The sequence below is a fragment of the Equus asinus genome, chromosome 2, assembly GCF_041296235.1.
Source record: "Equus asinus isolate D_3611 breed Donkey chromosome 2, EquAss-T2T_v2, whole genome shotgun sequence".
Classification (NCBI taxonomy): domain Eukaryota; kingdom Metazoa; phylum Chordata; class Mammalia; order Perissodactyla; family Equidae; genus Equus; species Equus asinus.
In genome coordinates this window covers 60,384,431-60,402,343 of record NC_091791.1, presented here as the reverse complement: position 1 = coordinate 60,402,343, position 17,913 = coordinate 60,384,431, and the positions used below count along the sequence as shown (strand labels likewise).

Sequence of the window (17,913 nt, the reverse complement as noted above, 5' to 3'; positions counted from 1 at the left end):
AGAATAAGATACGTGGTCACTCGAATTCCACCCCACAGGGAGAGAAGTTTCTGGTGCCCTTCCCCCCCTCCACACCACCCTACCCTATCTTGCCCAAACCTGTGGTTTCCCACAGAGCTGAGGGCATGGGAGAGGAGAGGGGCATGTCTGTCTTTCACATCCTGCTTGAGGACACCTGACTGTTGATGGCTCCATGCTGCCCTGTTTGTGGCAGGGCACCTGCCAGCTCTGTTCCCTGATCCTCTTCCAGGTTCTTAGGGAGGATGAGGGAGAAGGTGGTTGATGGCACCAGGGCTCTCTGGATCCAGGCTTGACTAGGTCAGTCCGTACCTCCACAGTTCCCTCCTTCGACCTTTTGAGATCCCAGGAGCCTCACCTAGGGTGGCTGCTTCTTGCCCACACTTCTTTGGTCTGAAGCCATTTTGGCCACACTGGGTCCCAGCCAGGCACTGTCTACTGTAATGGCCACTTTGTGGAAACTCAGAAATCCCACCTCCCAAAGAATGGCTCCATATTCATTTACCCACAGGATCGCTCCAGTCTAGTTTCCAATCACCCCGGCTTGCATGGCTGTTCCTCAGGCTTATGTGCTGTCTCCGCTGAGACTTGGGAGTGTGTTGTTCTCACTCTGAGACACTGCCCAGTGCACAGCCCTCTTTCCAAGGAGTCCAGCCTTGAGGCTGTTGGCAGAGCCACAGCCGGCACCAAGGCAAGTCCTGTCAAGCCAAGAACTGAACACCTGCTCTACCACTGTACGCTTGAGACAAGGAGAGAACACCCCTGCCAGGTGATGCAGGAAGATGCCCACAGGGCCACGGTATGTTGTCTGTGTGATTTGTGGTGAATTGCTTCGTAATGCCCCGGACCCTCTCACTTCTTCTGGCTCTGCCTTCTCACGTCAACCCTGTGGTGTGCACTGGGGCTGCCAGGTTCTTACTGATCATGGTCAGCAGTGACTGGTCCAGGAGATGGCACCTGAGCAAAACTGGGCTAATCACATCTTTCTCTGGGATTTTGGACCTTGGGCCCAGAGAAAGAGTGTCGGTCTTCCTAGTGGTAAGAAGTAGGAGTATCTGAGCTTGTCTTCCACTCCCTTCTCACTAATTCTACCCTAGCCACGCTGGTCTCCTTGCTATTTCTTGAATACCAGGTGCAAGCCAGCCTCAGGGCTTTTGCCTTCGCCGTTTCCGCTGCCCAGTCAGCTCTCCCTCCAGAGATCTGCATGCTCCCTCTCTCACTTCCTCAGGTCTCTGCTTCAATGTCATCTTCTCACAAGGCGTTCCCTGACCATTCTGTTTGAAATTGCAGCCCCCGCTCCAGTACCCTGGCTTCTCCCACCCCCATCAGCCTCTGATACACTGTATCTTCACTTTCTGTCTACCTCCCCATGGAAAAAAAGGGGCTTGTCCACTGCTATATCCCTTGTCTCTAGAACAACAATCCTGGCAGAAACTAGGGTCACATATTTGTTGAATGAATATGTGAATGACTTAGTAGCAGATCTCTGGTGAGAGGTAATAAAGGCGACATTCGGCAAACAGAGGTGAAGGACACACAGCACAGAGCACTGCAGTAGCTGGCTCCCCGGTCCCAGTGATGCCAGAGGCCCAGCTGCGCCTCCACCTTTCCCCGTTTGACTCTTCCTTTGAGTCTGTGGGGTATCCCAGCATCTCTCCAGCACACTTCCCCTTCTGTCCAAGTGAATTTGCACTGAGTTTTTCTTTCCTGCCCCTGAAGCCCTAATGCAGGCTCTCCCATCTTGGCACACTGGACAAATTCTGACAAGTGTGTGCTGTGTGCACAGCCCTGGGCCAGGCACAGTGGGGGATCCAGGGAAGAGGGGATGGGCTCCTACTTGCCAAGATCTAGACAGCAGAGGCCATCAAGGATAGGACTGGCTAAAGGTTTCCAGAGGAGGAGTTTGGTTTGGAAGGATGGGAAGGACCAGGCTTAGCAAGAGAGGGTTGGGAAGAATATTCAGGCCAGGAAACAGAGTGAGCAAATGTAGAGGCTGCTGAGGAGGGCTGAGCAAGGGACTGGGACCCCGGTCTGTCTGGAATGAAAGGTTCACACTGGAACACAGCAGAGGCATGTGGTTGGATGAGTGGAACACGTGCCTCAATGAATAGCAAAGGATCTTTGTCTCCGGGGCAGTGGGAGCCTCAGCAGAATGTGGAGCACAGAAAGGACAGGATGGAGGCTAGTATGAGAATGATGAGCCTGGCAGCAGGTGTGGGCCTGGTGAGACCCAGGCACGCAGGGGCCAAGTGTGTCTAAGGATTTTGAAAAGCATGTTGATGGTGGGGAGGAGGGGAAGTACGTTGGAGTGAAAGGAACAAGGTGTCTCAGTCAGGCAGGCCCAAGTGTAAAACTTGGCTTTGTCACTTACTGGCTATGTGACCATGGATAAGTAATGAGCCTTTGAGCCTCAGTTTCCTTATCTGTAGAATGGGTACTGATAACCAACTTTGTAGAGTTGATGGGAAGATTAGAAATAATGTCTGCAAAGCATCTTGTCTGGTGCCTGGCACAGGGATAGATGTAGAAGATTGGACATTATGAATTATGCCACATTCTCCTGGGAGGCCCATTTGATTTATACTGGAGAGGGGATGGCTGGGTTGCCCCTTACTATGGGGTTCTTCCTCTTCCCTCCCTGAGAAGTCTTAAGAGCTAGAAGGTGGAGGGATGTACTGGAGTGCTTCAACAGTCCAGATCTGGGAGGGATCAGGACGGGCAAGAGGGCCAAGCTGTCCAGAGGATGCCCTTGGGCGTCTCTATCCATGGTGAGCTTTCCCTGATGCTTCCCTGTCTCAGTAGCCTGCACCCCCCTGGGAGCTTGGCCTCCTGCCATCTCAGGAAAATGGGGGCCGTAGATGAGGTGTCCAGTCGGCTTGGGAAGAGAAGGTTAAGGAAAGTGAGGGGCAGTGAAGGGACGGAGGTAAGATGCAGGAATCCCACTGGGGGCTCTGGGTATTGGGAACATCTTTAGGCTGATGCTGCACATAGCACCAGATGCCTGCCCACCCTTTGGAGGGGAAAGCACCAAATGCCCCACCACTGACTGATGGGTGACCTTGGCCAGGCCACACCTCTCTGGACCTCAGTTTCCTCATCTGAGAGACAGGGGGCTGGATGTGATGACCCCTCAGTATCTAACAGACTTTGACAGTCCATGGAAGGCTCCCATCCATTTGGGGCTGTGCAGAGGAGGCTTCTTTTGCGGTCAAGGACTAAAGGCAAGGAGGAGCTAAATACCAAAAACAGGGGCTCCAAAAGGTGTGGGCAGAGCCACAACTCTCCCCATGTTGTATTTCTAGGAGCTTAGGAGGCCCTGATGGGGAAGCTGCTTACAATTTAGGCTTCTAAACAGGCAGCTGGTTGCCAGGGAAGCTCTGGCTTCCAGGAAGGAAGGAAGCTGGGGGAAGGGCATGCGTGCATGAGTGTGTGTCTGTGTGCATATGTGTGTGGAGAGCCTACCACCTGGAGGGTCTCCAAGGGTCCACCCAGACTTGAGGAGCAGTCTTGGCTGTCCTCTAGTCCTGTGCTTTCTGTCCTGTGATCTCTTTGGCCTTTGAAAATGCCCCGCACCCCTCCCTTCTGCAGCCAGACACCATCAAAGGCAAGATGCTTTACTAGGAAGCGGAGGGAGAAGCCTGGAGGGTGAGGCACCCAGGGACGCCGCAGGAGGGGAGGAGGGGCCTCAGGGGCTGCGAGGCCCATCTTTCTTCCTGTTCCTCCCTGCTGCGTGGCTACCCTCTCCCCGGTAACCTGGAGCCTGGCAGGCACTGAATAGCAGACTGCTGGCTGCCACCCGACCGTACCACTCAACATCCACGGGGGACCGTGAGAGCTGGGGCCGCAGAGGCAGTGAAACCTGCTGCATCGCCCCAGCGCCTCCACCCCTTGAGAGGGCTCCAAGGAGACAGGCTAGAGACAGGCCGTGGGAAGCTCAGGAGAACTCCGTTCCTCTGACGGCTCCCCCGCCTTCTTCCCAGCCTAGTTGCCATCCCTACCCTCTTGGCTGTCCCCTCCCTAAGGCAGGGCCCCAACTCTTCTAGACAAAGCCAGGTCTAGCTGAAAGTGAGGGGAGACGGCCCATTCTGCCCAGCCTGGCTGAGGGGCTCAGGGCACGGCAGAGCCCAGGGCGTGTTGGGGTCGTGGGTGGCACCTGGTGCTCCTTGGGCCTCCCTTGGACAGCTGAGAAGACCTCTCCACCCAGCTCGGGACTGCTGAGGGCTGGCTCTGAGGTCAGTGCTGGGGGCTGCAGGAGTAGCTTGGTGAGGAAAATGGGGCCAGATCCTTGCTGTGGTTCTCCTGGGAGGATGTGCGGGTGTGCTCAGACCTGGGGAGCCCCTCTGCTTCTGCAGAGAGGGGAAACAAGGCCCAGTGAGGGGCAGTGGCTAGCCTGAGGCCACACAGAGAGATGTGCTCTGGGCTCAGTCCCTTCTGCTCATAGGCCCTGCTCTAAAGGACCTCTGAGGGAAGAAAGAAGGTTCTAGACTGAGCTTGCAGAGATATGTCCAGAGCAGGGCCTGTGGCATGCCCTGGGCCCCAGCGGGCAGGGAGACGCTTTGGTGCCCTCACGACGATTCCTAGCCTTGGTCTGGTGGAGGCCTCCTTTTCCCAGAACCAGTTGGGCCTTGCTGGCTGGTCGGCGGGAGTGTCAAGCGGGCCTGTCAAGCGGGCCCTGCCGCTTGTGTTTTTAAGCACTTTGGAATCTCTTGCTTCCAAGGGAACTATTCAGATGCTAAATATAGCCTCACTTATCTTTTTATTAAATCATGTCCCCAGGGGCTGAAGGCTGGACCTGCCTTGCTAGCCTGATTAGGTCTCCAGATGCATGTGAAGGCCTTGAAATAACATTAGGCCTAGAAGGACTGAGACTTCCTCTGTTTCAGACTGCTCTTTTCTTACTCCCAGCCAAGCACTGCCCAGGGTAGGAAAGAGGGATGGCCATTTTTCTCCCCGTGGGAGATGGCGATGGGCACACCCCATCCCTCCTCGCTGCTCAGATTCAAGGAAAGGCCAGCGCACGCATGGCTGCCAGCTGGGCCGGAGTGCGTGCTCTAGGCCCAGTGCCTGAAAGGCGGAGGCCCCGGGCAGTTAGGCCGGCATCAAAGTTTCCAGCTGGGAGCTAGGAGGGGTTATGCATGTTCTGTCTGGAAATGCTGGGATGGGTGGGAGTGGGGTGGGGTGCAGGGAGTGCCCTCAGTCGGCTGGGCACTGAGGCTGCACACAGACAGGAGGCTGGCGCAGGAGCCGGGAGTTGGGTCCTGCGACTGCTGGTGAGTGCCTGGGCTGGGGCCGGGGGCTCAGTGGGGTGGGGCCAGGTGGCCACTCTAGTCTCTGCTGCCTGCCGACAGGGGCTCTGCCACCACATGCAGCGCCTGGGCGTGACCTGAAGCGCTCCCTCCTGCTGAGTGTTGGTGCTAGAAACTCGACTGTGAGTTAGACTAAGCCGCAGGCCGGGAAAGGGAGGGCAATCTCTCCCCTCATCCACCGGCTCCAAGGTCACACAGAAATAAATGATTCCTTTCTGTTAGACCCTCTTTTGGATTTCCTGTCCTCTGTTTGTAGTGATCAAGGCTCACACCTGCTGGCCACAGGCTGGACGTAGCCTGTTTACGTGTTTGGTTTGGCCTGTTGTAGTGTTTTAAATATTTGCAAATGCCTTTAAAATTTTTTTGGAGTCAAGTTTGTTTGGCCTTTGCAGTGTTTTGTTTTGTTTTTTTCTCTCTTGACTTAACCAAATTTGAATTTGTTGCCAACATTTAAACATCAGGAACGTTTGCCTAAAAATCCAGATTCCTGGCTGCTCCTAGGAAACTGGAAGAGCCAACCACCTGGGGCCGGCACCTGGTGACAGTCCGGTGAGGCTCCTCCAGCCAGCAGGAGGCCCAGCGAGTGAGCTCCAGTGCACCTGCCCACCTGTCCTCTTTGGTCACGCATTACCTACGCGCCAGGCTCCACCAGCCTTTTCATCTGCTAGCTCAGACATATTCAACCAAAAGCTCAGCCTGATTTTCCATCTATAAGGACCATCTGTCACGCTCCCTCTAGTGGGATGATCTTAAGTGACAACAGGTGACTGGTGTCTGGGGAGCTTCGAGCCCCACCTCGTGAACTCTGTTGCTTTCTGCAGGTTGTTTCCTACCAGTCCTCGGAGCAGCTCAGTGAGCCTTGAGAGAGGGTTGGGAGTCAGAGGGTGGCGAGGCCACAGGGCCAGAAGATGGGAAACCTGGTCCTGGCCTTTGTTTGGCCACTGGCTCACAGTGTGGCCTTGGGCTTGGCCTCTTGTGTGGGCCTCAGTTTCTTCTGTTGTCATGTGAGCAGGTTAGACTGTATCAGGAAGCACCAACAGAATGCCCATGGGGCCAGGCAGGTGAAGTGAGGTGTGCAGTGGGCCTATGGGGGAGTGTGGCGAGTGGGGGCCAGAGCCCTGTCTAAAGGGGGCAGATGCTGCTCAGCCCCAGCCACTGGGTGCCAGGCAGCAACTGGTCCCATGTTGCCGCTACTGAAATTCTGAAATTTCAAAGGAAGCCAGACGTTCAGATATTTATGTGAAATCTTTTAGTTTTTCGTTTGTGTTTTTTAAAATATTCAAAATTAAATTTATAAAAGCCCTGCAAGGACCCCACGAAACATACCTGTGGGCCCCCAGTTTGCAGCTTATTAGAGAATTGCTAGGGTCCTTGCCAGCTGCAGCATCCTATAATCTATGACTTGTTCCTGGTCACAGAGCAACTTATTGATGAGTTGGTCTTGGATCCCAAGTTTTCAGGTCTAAGACTCTATTGTAATTCATGAGAATTGATTTTAAAATGCCAGAAGGCATTACCCTCCTGTCTCCTCTGCGGCAAGTGGGCAGGGGAATGTAGCAGAAAAATGATCTGAGTTTAGGCCCAGCTCCATCACTTATCTGCTCTGTGACCTTACACTGGTCACATCTCTGGGCCTCATTGTTCTCACCTGTACAATGGCCACGATGCTATCTGCAGCTAGTTTACCAGCACCCAGCCCCCATCAATGTTCCTCTCCCTCCCCAGCCCTGGCTCCAGTTGATCTGCCTTTGAGCTTCTGTCCCATTCCTGTTGCAGGAGCCATGAGCACAGAGGGCCCCAGCCCCCTCGCCTTCCTCACAGCTCCTGTCACTCCAGGGAGATCCATGGAGGCAGGTGACCTCCTCCCCGTGCTCTTTGCCCTGGCCTGCATCTTCTTCCTGCTGACCACCTGTCTGTTGTTCATGATCCTCTGCAAGTCTGCTGCACTGGTCCCGAGCCGCCGCCAGGCTCGCGAGTGCATGCCCCACCACCCTGGGGAACCCAGCGAGCCCCGGCTCCGGCTCTGGAAGCGGCTGGGCTCCTTGCGCCGCTCCCTGCACAGCTTCCACCGTGGCCGGCTGGCCCCTCAACAACCCCTGCCAGACCACGATGACAACCACAACTGTGACTGTACGGAATCTACCAAGATGTGATGGGGTGTGCCGCCCCATCCAGGATCCAGCCCGGATCCTCCTGCCTTGGACAGAGCCCTGCACCACAGGCTGCAGGAGGGCAGCGGCCCACAGAACCTGGGCCACATGCTCACCCCCAGTGGTTCCCTATGTGAGCAGGGCCATGGCCTTTCCCAGAGATGGCCCTGGAAGAATACCTTCCTCTCTGCAGACCCTCTAGCTGCTGTTGCTGAAGGATTGCTGGACCAATTACTGAGCGCCTGCAGCCATCTGGACCCTTGGCCTCAGGTTCTAGAGGGTATGACCTGGCAACCAGGCACCACCCACCTCCAGGGAGCAGTGCCCTGCTTGCCAGCAGAAGGCCTGCCTACCTCCACGTGCTAAAGCCCAGCTCGGATTCCAGTGCTGGTTGCTGAATGGCCAAAGGTTCCCCCCCAGCCAAGTGGAATACTCAGCCCACACTGGGTGCAAGGTACTGTCCCGATCTCTGTGCCAACTCAGTGCCTGAGGCAAACTGGAACCCAGGGACACCTCTCCTCGGATTTCCTGGCCCTGCCAGCATTTGCCTAGTAATCCAGGGGAGCAGCCAGCACGCTCGCTCTGGGCAGATCTGATACCTGGGTGTGTGCTGGAAGGAGGGGCGAGCAGCAGGCTCTCAATACTGCCTGGCCAATCATGACCTTGGCGGCCAGCTTGGCGGCCCCGCTTCAATGTACCCACGTCAGGATGGATCATGAATGGGTTAAGCTCCTTGCAGAGGCCAGGACCAGTGCTGTGTCAGAATGGCAGGAGGCACTGCCAGCAGCTGGAGGTGATGCCACCTGGGCTCTGAGGACACGCTATAGTGGCTCCATGCCTGGCCCAGGGAAGGAGGCGGCCTCCTCTCCGGTGGGAGGGTCCTGAGCTTTCCAGGGCAGCTACGGGACCTCAGGCCTCGGCCACACTTGGTATGCTGTGTTTTTGGCAATTGCTTCATTGACTGCCTACCTTTCAAAGCAATCCCACCCTAGGATGAGCTTCTTGGAATCCCACTCCGTCAACCTTTCCTCCCAAGGCCAGGGCTAAACACTTTGGTTGGGTCCCAAATTTGGAGATTGGGCAGAGGGGATCTGAGCTGCCTAGCTCCTGCCCCAGAGCGTCCACCTGCCAGGGCCACCTCGTGCCCCACCACAGGGCTGTCCCACGCCACCCTGCTGTGACCCATAGTGCAGCTAGCCAAGTCTTCTCCGGGCTTTCCACTCTCCAGCTCCAAAACCTTCGTTGGCTCCCTACTGCTGGCTGGATAAAGCCAGAACTCCTTAGTCTGGCCTTTGGCACCCAGTGGGAGCTGGCTCCAAACTATCTGTCTAGCTTCATCTTGACCCAAAACTCCAGGCACCTGAACCACCTGTCCTGGCCTGGCCGTGGGTTATGCTTCACATGGGGCACCCTCTGTGAAGCCCTTTTTGCTATCCAGCTGACAGCCACCTCCTGCCTAGAACTGCCCCTCCCCGACACACCCCTCCGAGGGAGGACATGGATAACTTCCTCTTGGTGGTGTGGGTCATCCTTGCCTGTGTCTTCTCCTTCCTACATGCCTGGGAGCTGGCAGAGAGCGAGACCGTGTCCAACCCCTCACTCCGCCTCACCAGCTCCGGGCACAGAAGTTTGGGGGCTCTGTTGACTGGGTGCAGGGTGGCCCAGTATGGGGTGTCCCCACCCCTCCAAGCTGAAGGAGTCCTGGGGAGCCCTATTCTTCCCTTGGATGCCCCTGCAGAGATTTCTCTCCAAGCAGGCCCTGTTGGAGAGGCCACTGTGCCCTCCTTCCAGCACAACTGGACACCAGAGTGAGTCCAGCTTGGCCAGAAGCTTCCTTCAGTGCTTTGGAGAAGTTACCAGTGCCTGAATTTCTCCCTGAGAAGAGGGGAGAATGAGGGTTGCCCTGTATTACTCACAAGCTCTAGCATTTCAGGCTGAGTGTTGTATAAACAGAAACCAGTTCTTTGGGTTTAGAAAGTGGGGCAGGCCTCCTCCCACAGGGCTTTGTGACCCCTCCTGGCTAACCTGTTAACCTCTTCCTGGTTCCCTCCCCCAGGGCTCCCTGAGACAGCCCAGGATGAACTCCACCTGCGGCCCGTCACCATGTCATCCCCTGGCTAGGGGGCCCTGCTTGCACTAGGTGTTCTCTTCCTGGAGACCAGGGGTGGGGGTGAGGCTGCCCTGAGGCCTGAAGGGGAGGGAAAGGCTGGAGATGGGGAGGGGGCTCTCAAAGGTCTGGCCACAGCCCCATGTCCACCTCCAGGGTGGTCCTGGGAGACCCACCAGGGAGCCAGCAGTGGCAGGTATTAGGCGTTAGGCTGCAGGGAAACGGGACCACAGCTTTGGTGGTAGGGGTGCTCTCCAAGCCCCGGGAGCTGAGGCCCAGAGGCAATGGACCTTCTGGCACCAGCCCCAGATTCCTGCAGATCCCCATGGCTCCTGGACTCTCAGCATCTCTCCTGCCCCTGTCCTGGCCCCAGTGCAGGGTGGTGGGCAAGCTCCCAGCCTCCCACTCTTCTGCCCGCCCAAACCCGGGAGCCTGCCCCAGTGGACAGGCCTAGATTTGCTGCCTTTGGCTCAGCCTCCAAGTTGGAAAACCCTGCAGCTGGTGAAGAGGGGAAGTCATTCCAGCTTCCCTCCCCATCCAGCACTGAGGCTCCAGGGCAGGGTGGGGAGGGCATCCAGCCTCATTTTCAGGGCCTCCTTCTCTCCCTCCGAGCCTCAGCGCTGTCGCTCCTGCTCTCTGGGCAAAGGAACCTTTTCTTCTGGTGCCTGTTTACTGCCCAGGAGGGGAGCTTCGCCAAGTGCCCATGAAAGCCGCTCTGTTCTGGGCCTCACTGGGCCCTGGCTCTCTCCCCTCAACTCCTTTCTGGGAAAATGTGACATCTCTAGCTCCTCCCTGCTCTGGAAGGCCCTTCTGGGTGGGGTGGGGGATGAGGAGAGCTGTGGGGGAGGGGGGAAGGGGGAGCCAAGGCCTCCCTTCTGTTTTTTTGGGGAGCCAGACCCTGTTTGACTACAAAACCTGGAGCCTACTCTCCCCAGGAGGGAGGAGGGAGCCTGGGTCCCCCTCTCCCCACAGCACTGGCTACTTCCAGAGCAGGAGCTGGACCCTCTCCTGTTTCCATCCCTCCCTGCCACAATGCTACCCAGCGTGTGTGCACTCAGAGCCCAGTGTGGTCCTACTTGCTCCCAGCCTGCCACCTGCCCCAGGGGGCCACGGCCACCTGCCTGCACGATGCTGTGGCCCTCAGGGATGTCCTCGGGGACGCTGGCCTCGTAGCTGCTCTGCAGAAAGATGGGCCGATTGTCGTTCACATCCAGGACGGTGATGAACACAGTGGCTGTGCCCGTGCGCCGCTTGCCTACGGGGCCGTTGTCTGTGGGACGTGAAGGAGGACGGGTTAGCAGCTGCCTGAGGGGAAATTCCCTGGGCATGTGCGCTGTCACTCCCCACCCTGGCCTCTGCAAGGTGGCTGTTTTTCTTCTCAGATTAGGAATCACACCAGCAATATCTAATATGTCCCAGGCACATTCTGACTCATTTAGTCCTCACAACAAGCCTGTGAAGTAGGAACTGTTATTATTACCCCTTTTTACAGAGGAGGAAACTGAGGCATGAAGTGGGTTGAATAGGGGCCCCTAAAATATATATATATATACCCATGTTGAATCCCTGGGAACCTGTGAATGTAAACCTATTGGGAAAAAGGGTTTTTGAAGAAGTAATTAAGCTAAGGGTCTTGAGATGCGATATCCTGGATTATGTGGGTGGGCCATAAATCCAGTGACAAGGGTCCTTATAAGAGAACGGCAGAGGGAGACCTGACACAGAGAGGAGGCCTTGTAAGGTTAAGGCAGAGACTGGAGTTCTCCAGCCGTGAGCCAAGTGGTCAAGGACAGATTCTTCCCAAGAGCCTTTGCAGGAGACATGGCCCGCTGACACCTTCATTTTGAACTTCTGGCCTCCAGAGCCATGAGAGAAGAAATTTTCATTCTTTTAAGCCACCAAGTTTGTGGTAACTTGTTGTAGCAGCCCAGGAAACAGACACAGGTGCTGAGGTGACAAACCCAACTGCTGCTGGTGCAGGGGGGGTAAGGTCCACGGGGCACACCTGGCGGCCCGCCTCACGGGGCCACTGTCCTCTGCTCCCGTCCACAGGAGACAGGCACAAGGTGGGCCCAGTGACACGAGAGCTTCTGATTTCTCAAGAGAAATTGAATATCTGAGCTTTTAAATAAAATCTCCTGATTTTTAAATGTTCACAACTAATTGTCATTCTTTATGAAATACAAGACAGGTCAAACAAACAGGCCTACAGGACAGACCCGGCCCGGGAGGCGCTCAGCATGCGGGGGTGGGGCGGGGGGCGGCCCTGCCTCTTCTCAGCCTGAGGCTCCAGGGGTTCTGCCCTTTGGTCTCCTGCAGGACCCTCCCAGGGCCGAGAAAGCAGTTCAGCCTGGAGGCAGCTGGAGGGTCATCCTCCCTGGAGGAAGGAGCCTGTGCCCAGCACTGCCTGTCCAGGCAAGGGCGGTCATTCCAGGGAGGAGGACGGGCAGCTGGAGTTGGCTGAGGACCAGAGTTGACTCCATCCTCTTCCCCAGGTCAGCTGACCACATGCTGGGGTGCAGTCACCCACCCCGAGGGAGGCCATCTGCCCTCCAAGGTTCCTCTCCAGGACCTGCCTCCCGCCACTCTGGGGGTGTTGCTTACTTGCCCTGGCTGGGGACAGTGTGAGCTGACAGGCTTCACAGAAGGCGTGAGCCTGAGGCCTTTCCTCCTGCCATCAGTGCCTGCCGTGAGGGCTGGACTCGGCGAGATGATGCGTCTCCCGAGGGTGATGTGGCCGCCCCAGGATGGGGAGAGGGCAGGGCCAAGGGAAGATGCACGTGGACATGGGTGGGCTGGGGAGGGACTGCTGGCTGGAAAGAGTGAGGCATGGAGCTCATTCCTCTCACCCAGAGCTCACTGCAAACACTGAACGGGGTGCTCCTGGGAGGACTGGGGGCATCTGGGGGACACAGGCCTCATCATACCCTTCTTCCCCTCTGGGGTCCTCAAGGGCTCCCTGCTGCCTGGAAACCAAAGCCCAAACTTCCAGCCCAACATTTAGGCAGACACAGGCTGTCCCCATCTGGTCAGAGCCTCCCTGCCCAATGTGTGCCACATGAGGGGCTGGCTGCTGCCCCGCCTCCCCCACTGCTTCCCCACCTCCAGGCCCTTGCCTGGACTGCTCTCTCTGCCTGAAACACCCTCCCCGCTTCTCCACACACTGAAGCCCTCCTTGGCCTTCCAGGTGGTGGGGGGCGTGCCTTGTTTCCGCCCACCAGCACATCCTGCTGTCTCAAGCAAGTCCACGCCCAGAAGGCCCCCCACCAAGAACCCGACCCTGAGGCCTAGGTTCTAGGCAGGTCTGACTGCCCCCCAGGCCCAGGGACGGGCATGGGACTTCTGCCTAACCAACCAGCACATCTCACTCCTGTTGACCACAAGGAGGGGCGCAGGGACAGGCGCCGGGGCAGATGGAACTTATCGGAGCCTGTCTGCGGGCTTCAGCAGGGGAGACGGCTGCACTCGAACCCAAGAGGATTAAGGCTGGGGCTGCGGCAACAGTTTGTCACTATGTGAGCCAAAGCATGAAGCCGACACACAGGAGGCAGCTCCAGTCAGTGCAGAGAGACTGTGGCCTGGTGGCTACTCCTGAGCCCCAAATCCAGTCATACTTGAAGCTCTATCTCCTGGGGGACTGGCATTGTGAGTCCACGTTGCTGAAGTCAGTTTATTTTATTTTAAAATTTGTGACCAAGAGTCCTAACTGATCCAAACGCACTCCCAGATGCCACTTTGTCCCAGATGTCTTGCTTGGTCGCCCTTGCCCCCGCGTGTTTCCACCGCCCTTCGTGTCCGCTACCCTCGCGCCATCCTCTCTCCCTCTCTGCCTTGTTTTGCCTGGTTTTTCAGTGATTTGTCCACATGCTGGTCTCCCATCTGACTCTCCTGTAGCTCCCGCCACAGCATCTTAGCATCTTGCACGCAGCACCACGCAGTGAGCCTCACGCCCAGAAAGTGCTCAGTAATAACGCTGAGCATCTGGTCGCCCTTTCTTCACCAGCCTCAGGGCAGAGGCTTTGGCTCAGGGCCTGGCTGGCCCCTGGAAGGGCACCCTACATGAATTCAGCCCGGAACAGCTGTGCTGGTGGTATGCCATGGGGTGGTCCCTACCGATGGCCTCCAAGACGAGTGTGTAGGAGGCTGTGGTCTCCCGGTCCAGGCTCACCACCGTTCTCACAACGGCATCTCGATAACCAATGCTGAACTTCCCATCCACGTTTCCACCTGTGAGAAAAAGAGGATGACGCTTTGGTCAGGAAACAGGACTCCTGGCGAGGGAAAGGGCAGTGGCACCCCCTCTGCCCATGAGCTGGGACACTCCAGGGGTGGTCCAGAGTGAAGGCTGTGCTGCCCACTCAGAACTGCCCAGAGAACAGGGTTCCGGGGGGCTCTGATGACGGTGTGGCTGGTGTTGGCTTAGGTGGGGTGCCAAATGCCTGAAATCAGCAGGGCCTAACGTTCCATTGAACACCTACTACGCGCCAGGCCCTTCATGTGGACCATTTCATCTCATTTGTTATCACTGACTCCACAGAGAAGGAAAACGGTCCTTCAGTGAGGTTGTGTGTGTTGCCCTGGGTTACGGTTGCCTATTTGGGGTGAAGGACTCCAGTGCGGCAGCCTGACTGCTGAGCCTGTGCCCCTCTGCACTCTGCTGCCTGTCTGTCTGGTAGAAGTGTCTGAGAGGTTAACCTGGGCTGGGGCTTTTATATGTGGCCAAGGACCTTGGGGTCAGCTGAAGGTACTCCAGGTCCCTCATCTCAGGCTCTCTGTATGGGGACCCCAGGAGGCTCCACAGAGAGAAGAGCAGGGGCAGGTGGACAGGAGACAGGTGTTACTGAGTCTTCCTGTGTTCTGGGACAGGTGAGAAGAATGAGGGTCTCCTCCCCGAGGTAGAAGGGAGCCAGGAAAGGGCCCCACGAGAGCAGTGTGGAGACCCTGGCCCTGCCAGCTGGCAGGCAGTGCGGTGTTCCGGCAGCAGAGGGCCGGCTTGGACCAGAACACTGCGCAGCTCCTCGCAGAATGTGTGGAATTAAAATCTGAGAGTCCTAGGGCTGGGAGGGCTCTCAGGTCAGCAGGACCTGGACACTTCGGGGTGCTTGGAAGTTATCCTTGGGGCTGCCACCAGGTACTCCCTTGTCCTTACATGGTTTGCCCCTGGGGAAAGCCCCCCGCCCCCAAGCCTCCAGTACCTGCTCCCCAGTGTCTGAAGCACCATCTAGGAGGGACACAATCTGGCTCCTAAGGGGCGGGGGAGGAACTAAGACACAAGTGGTGCGAGGGGCTGAACCATGGCTGGTGCCATATGGGGGTCTTGATAACTGAGTCTTTTCCGGCGCAGACTTGAGGACCGGACCACAGGGAGCTGGCCTGAGGGTACTGGGCCCCTTTATGGAGGGGAAGGAAAGGATTTAGAAAGGTGAGGCAGAGGGCTGGAGGTCACCTTGGCCGCAGCAAGCTGTGAGCCTGGGATTCGTTGCTCCAGGGGAAGAGGTGTCAGGGAAGCTGGTGTGTGCACTGCAGGTGTGTGCATGCACATGTATGCACATGAGCATGTGTGTAACGTGGCTGCAGGCAGGCCATGGACAGAGGGAAGACTGAGCCAGTAAAATGGCCAGGGAGTGCTGAGGAATGTGAAAGAACTGCCCCCTGCCCCATGCATCCTGGCATCTCTCAAGTGACGGACTGAAGAATGCTGGAAAACTACTCTAACCCAGGAATGACTAATACATGGCATGTTTGCCACCACCTACCAAGCCTACTGTCATGGCAGGCATCACTAATTGATCACGGCTGCCTTTCCCCTGTTGAGTCAGGACATGGCCTCATGATATTTCTCCACAGCTCTCCAGGTGGTAGCTACACGACATTTTTGAGCTAAAACCATTTCATTTAGAGAGATCTAAACCATCTGCCTCTAAACAGATGGGAATTCTCATGAGTAAAGTTCCTCAGGGAAGGACGAGGCCACATTCCTCCAGTCACTGCTTCATCACCCTGGTGTGGGGTGCAGTGGGGGCAAGCCTCCTCCGTAGGAGTCACTGGCTCCACCTCTCCCTGGACTAAACCTCAGTAAGTTCCCCCTACCTCCAATAGGTTCAGGAGGCCCCCAGAACCAGAGCAGAGGGACCCAGCCACAAAGCCCCTGGGAAGGGTCAAGTCCTCAGGGAGGCTCCACAGGGGCTAAATCCCGGTGGCCAACGGGGGCCTCTTCCCTGTCCCCCAGCCCCACCCCAGGCTGGCTGCGCATGCCGCAGGGGGAGGCAGGGCGCACCTGTGATGAAGTAGCTGAGCTCGGCATTGAGGCCCACGTCGTTGTCGGTGCAGTTCAGCCAGACCACCCGGAACTCCCGTGGCACGTCCTCGGACACGGAGACGCTGTACACGGCCGGGAAGAAGGTGGGCGTCTCGTCGTTCACGTCCAGCACTGTGGGCAGAGTCGGCGCACAGAGCTGCCTGGCTTCTGCTCCGAAAGACCAGCTCCAAAGGCAGTGGCCCACGCCACAGACCAATAGCAAACGAATTTCCCAGGAGTCAAGCTCCAGGTCATGAGCCGAGGGCCCCTATGCCTGCTGAGGCCAGACAGAGCGGGCCAGAACTCCATACTCTCCCACAGTCCCTGTTCCCCTGGGGGCTTGTTGCTGCTCATGCTGTCCCAGGGAGGAGGGACACCCCAGAACCTCTCTCCAGTATGTGCCTAACAACGACAATGAATACGATGGTGATGATGATGTTGACAGTGACCATTTCTCAGCTTTTCCCACACGCCAAGCCCATGCTAAGTGCTTCTCATACAGGACCACACAGGCCCCTCATAATATCCTCATGAAGCAGCCATAATTAGATACGCTATACAGATGAAGAGACAGAAGCTCAGAGCAGTTGAGTGACTTGTCTAAAGTCACACAGTGGGAAAGTGGCGGGGTTAGGAGTCTTGGGGAGGCCTGATCCCAGGGAAAGTAGCTGGCTTTAAGGACTTTTCCCCCTAAAAAGTCTAATATGTCTTAAATATTTGATTTTTCAGCTCTTCATGCCAGGCCCCTATTTCTTCAGAAGATGGGCTTCATAGTGAAATGACTCCTACCCCACGTTGGCTACTCTTTGTGATATCACCAGGGGAAATGATGGGCTCATTTAGTGATATGGCTTCTGTTGAGCCTTAGAGAACAATCCTCCAGGGTCCTCCCTGAGAGGACGACATCCTCCCTGTCAATCTTAGGCACAGAAGTGGGTCCTCAAACTGGCCCCAGGAACCCACAAGGTAAGCCTGGACCAACAGGAGAGAGAATGCGCCACTCTCTAGTCTGCACTATCTCTGGTGGTGATTAAGGAGGGTGAATGTGCTGAGCTAACCCCCACCCCACGAAGGCGGGCAGAAGCCCAGATGCGACCGGGCATGTCCCAGAGAACAGGCCACATCTTGCCCGTTACACTGTGCACTTATTTCCCTGGGGTTATTCCTGTCCCTTTGGCAATAGCTCATGTCAATGTCCCAATTTTGTCCCAAGAATTAAAGATACAGCCAGAGAGCATGAGAAACAGTGACCCTCCCTGGCCCCACCCCGACAGAGAGTGGAGTCAGTGGGATTTATGAGAGGGCCCCAGTGGGGTGGGGACTCTTAGGGAGCCTGGGAGCCCCAGCTGCCCTCTTTCAGGGTAATGTCCTTCCATTGTGATTCCAGGCGATCCACACACATGGGAGGGCAAGGTTCCCTTCACACCTCGCAATAAAAACTCTGGCCTCCAAAGACTGGGAGAGCACTCTGCAACCTGCCCTGCCTGCTTGTGGCCCCCAGGGCCCCACCCCTGCTCAAGCCCTCTGCAGTGGCTGAGACCAAGACGGGGGCTTCTCCCAGGTGGGGAGAGGCTCTGCTGGCATTTTTGGCTGGTGGAGACCAGGAAGGCTCTGCTGTGTTGACGGTCCAGATGAGGAGGGAGCCGCATTAGCGAGGCAGCCCGTGCCTGCGGGGCGGTGGACAGCAGCAGTTCTGTGGGCTCCCGCCCTGCCTGGCCCTGCCCCACGGCCTGTGCCCATGTGCTCAGCCCACTGCAGGAGGCACCACCCCTCTCACCTCGGATGGTGAGTGTGCTGGTGGAGCTTTTGGTGGGCGTGCCCGCATCACTTGCCACCACCCGCAGCTGGTATTCGGCGATGCGCTCGCGGTCCAGCTCGGTGGTGGTGACCACCACGCCACTGCTGCTGTTGATGAGGAAGTCCATGCGGGGCATGCCCACCTGCATTCGGTAGGTCACCAGCCCGTTCAGGCCCTCGTCCAGGTCAATGGCCACCACCTGAGGGAGGGGAGGGGCTGTGTGAGGGGTGGGGATA

General features: G+C 57.0%; 2 protein-coding genes across 3 annotated transcripts in view; one reads left to right on the top strand and one right to left on the bottom strand.

Annotated features, from left to right (window-relative positions):
- The window catches only part of LOC123275617 (cadherin-23-like), a 323,533-nt gene that overhangs the window by 8,844 nt on the left and 296,776 nt on the right, over positions 1 to 17,913 (bottom strand). The window contains exons 24-27 of the mRNA XM_070489764.1: positions 17,657 to 17,876; positions 15,859 to 16,011; positions 13,695 to 13,808; positions 10,703 to 10,851 (exon numbers count right to left, since the gene is read on the bottom strand). Coding sequence (XP_070345865.1) covers positions 10,703 to 10,851; positions 13,695 to 13,808; positions 15,859 to 16,011; positions 17,657 to 17,876 — 636 coding nt within the window. The remainder of the gene's footprint in view (positions 1 to 10,702; positions 10,852 to 13,694; positions 13,809 to 15,858; positions 16,012 to 17,656; positions 17,877 to 17,913) is intronic.
- On the top strand, positions 8 to 11,731 carry C2H10orf105 (chromosome 2 C10orf105 homolog). 2 transcript variants are annotated; one of them, XM_014840295.3, is made up of 2 exons: positions 8 to 4,250; positions 7,101 to 11,731. In XM_014840295.3, exon 2 carries the CDS (start codon positions 7,106 to 7,108, stop codon positions 7,475 to 7,477), a length of 372 nt encoding a protein of 123 aa, XP_014695781.1. In that variant the 5' UTR covers positions 8 to 4,250; positions 7,101 to 7,105; the 3' UTR covers positions 7,478 to 11,731. The 2 variants fall into 2 exon arrangements, with proteins under 2 accessions (XP_014695781.1, XP_014695780.3); XM_014840294.3 differs by lacking the exon at positions 8 to 4,250 and adding an exon at positions 4,258 to 5,288.

What these genes read in the sequence shown, in the direction of transcription:
- C2H10orf105 (XM_014840295.3), top strand. Translation starts at nt 7,106, where the DNA reads ATGAGCACAGAGGGCCCCAGCCCCCTCGCCTTCCTCACAGCTCCTGTC.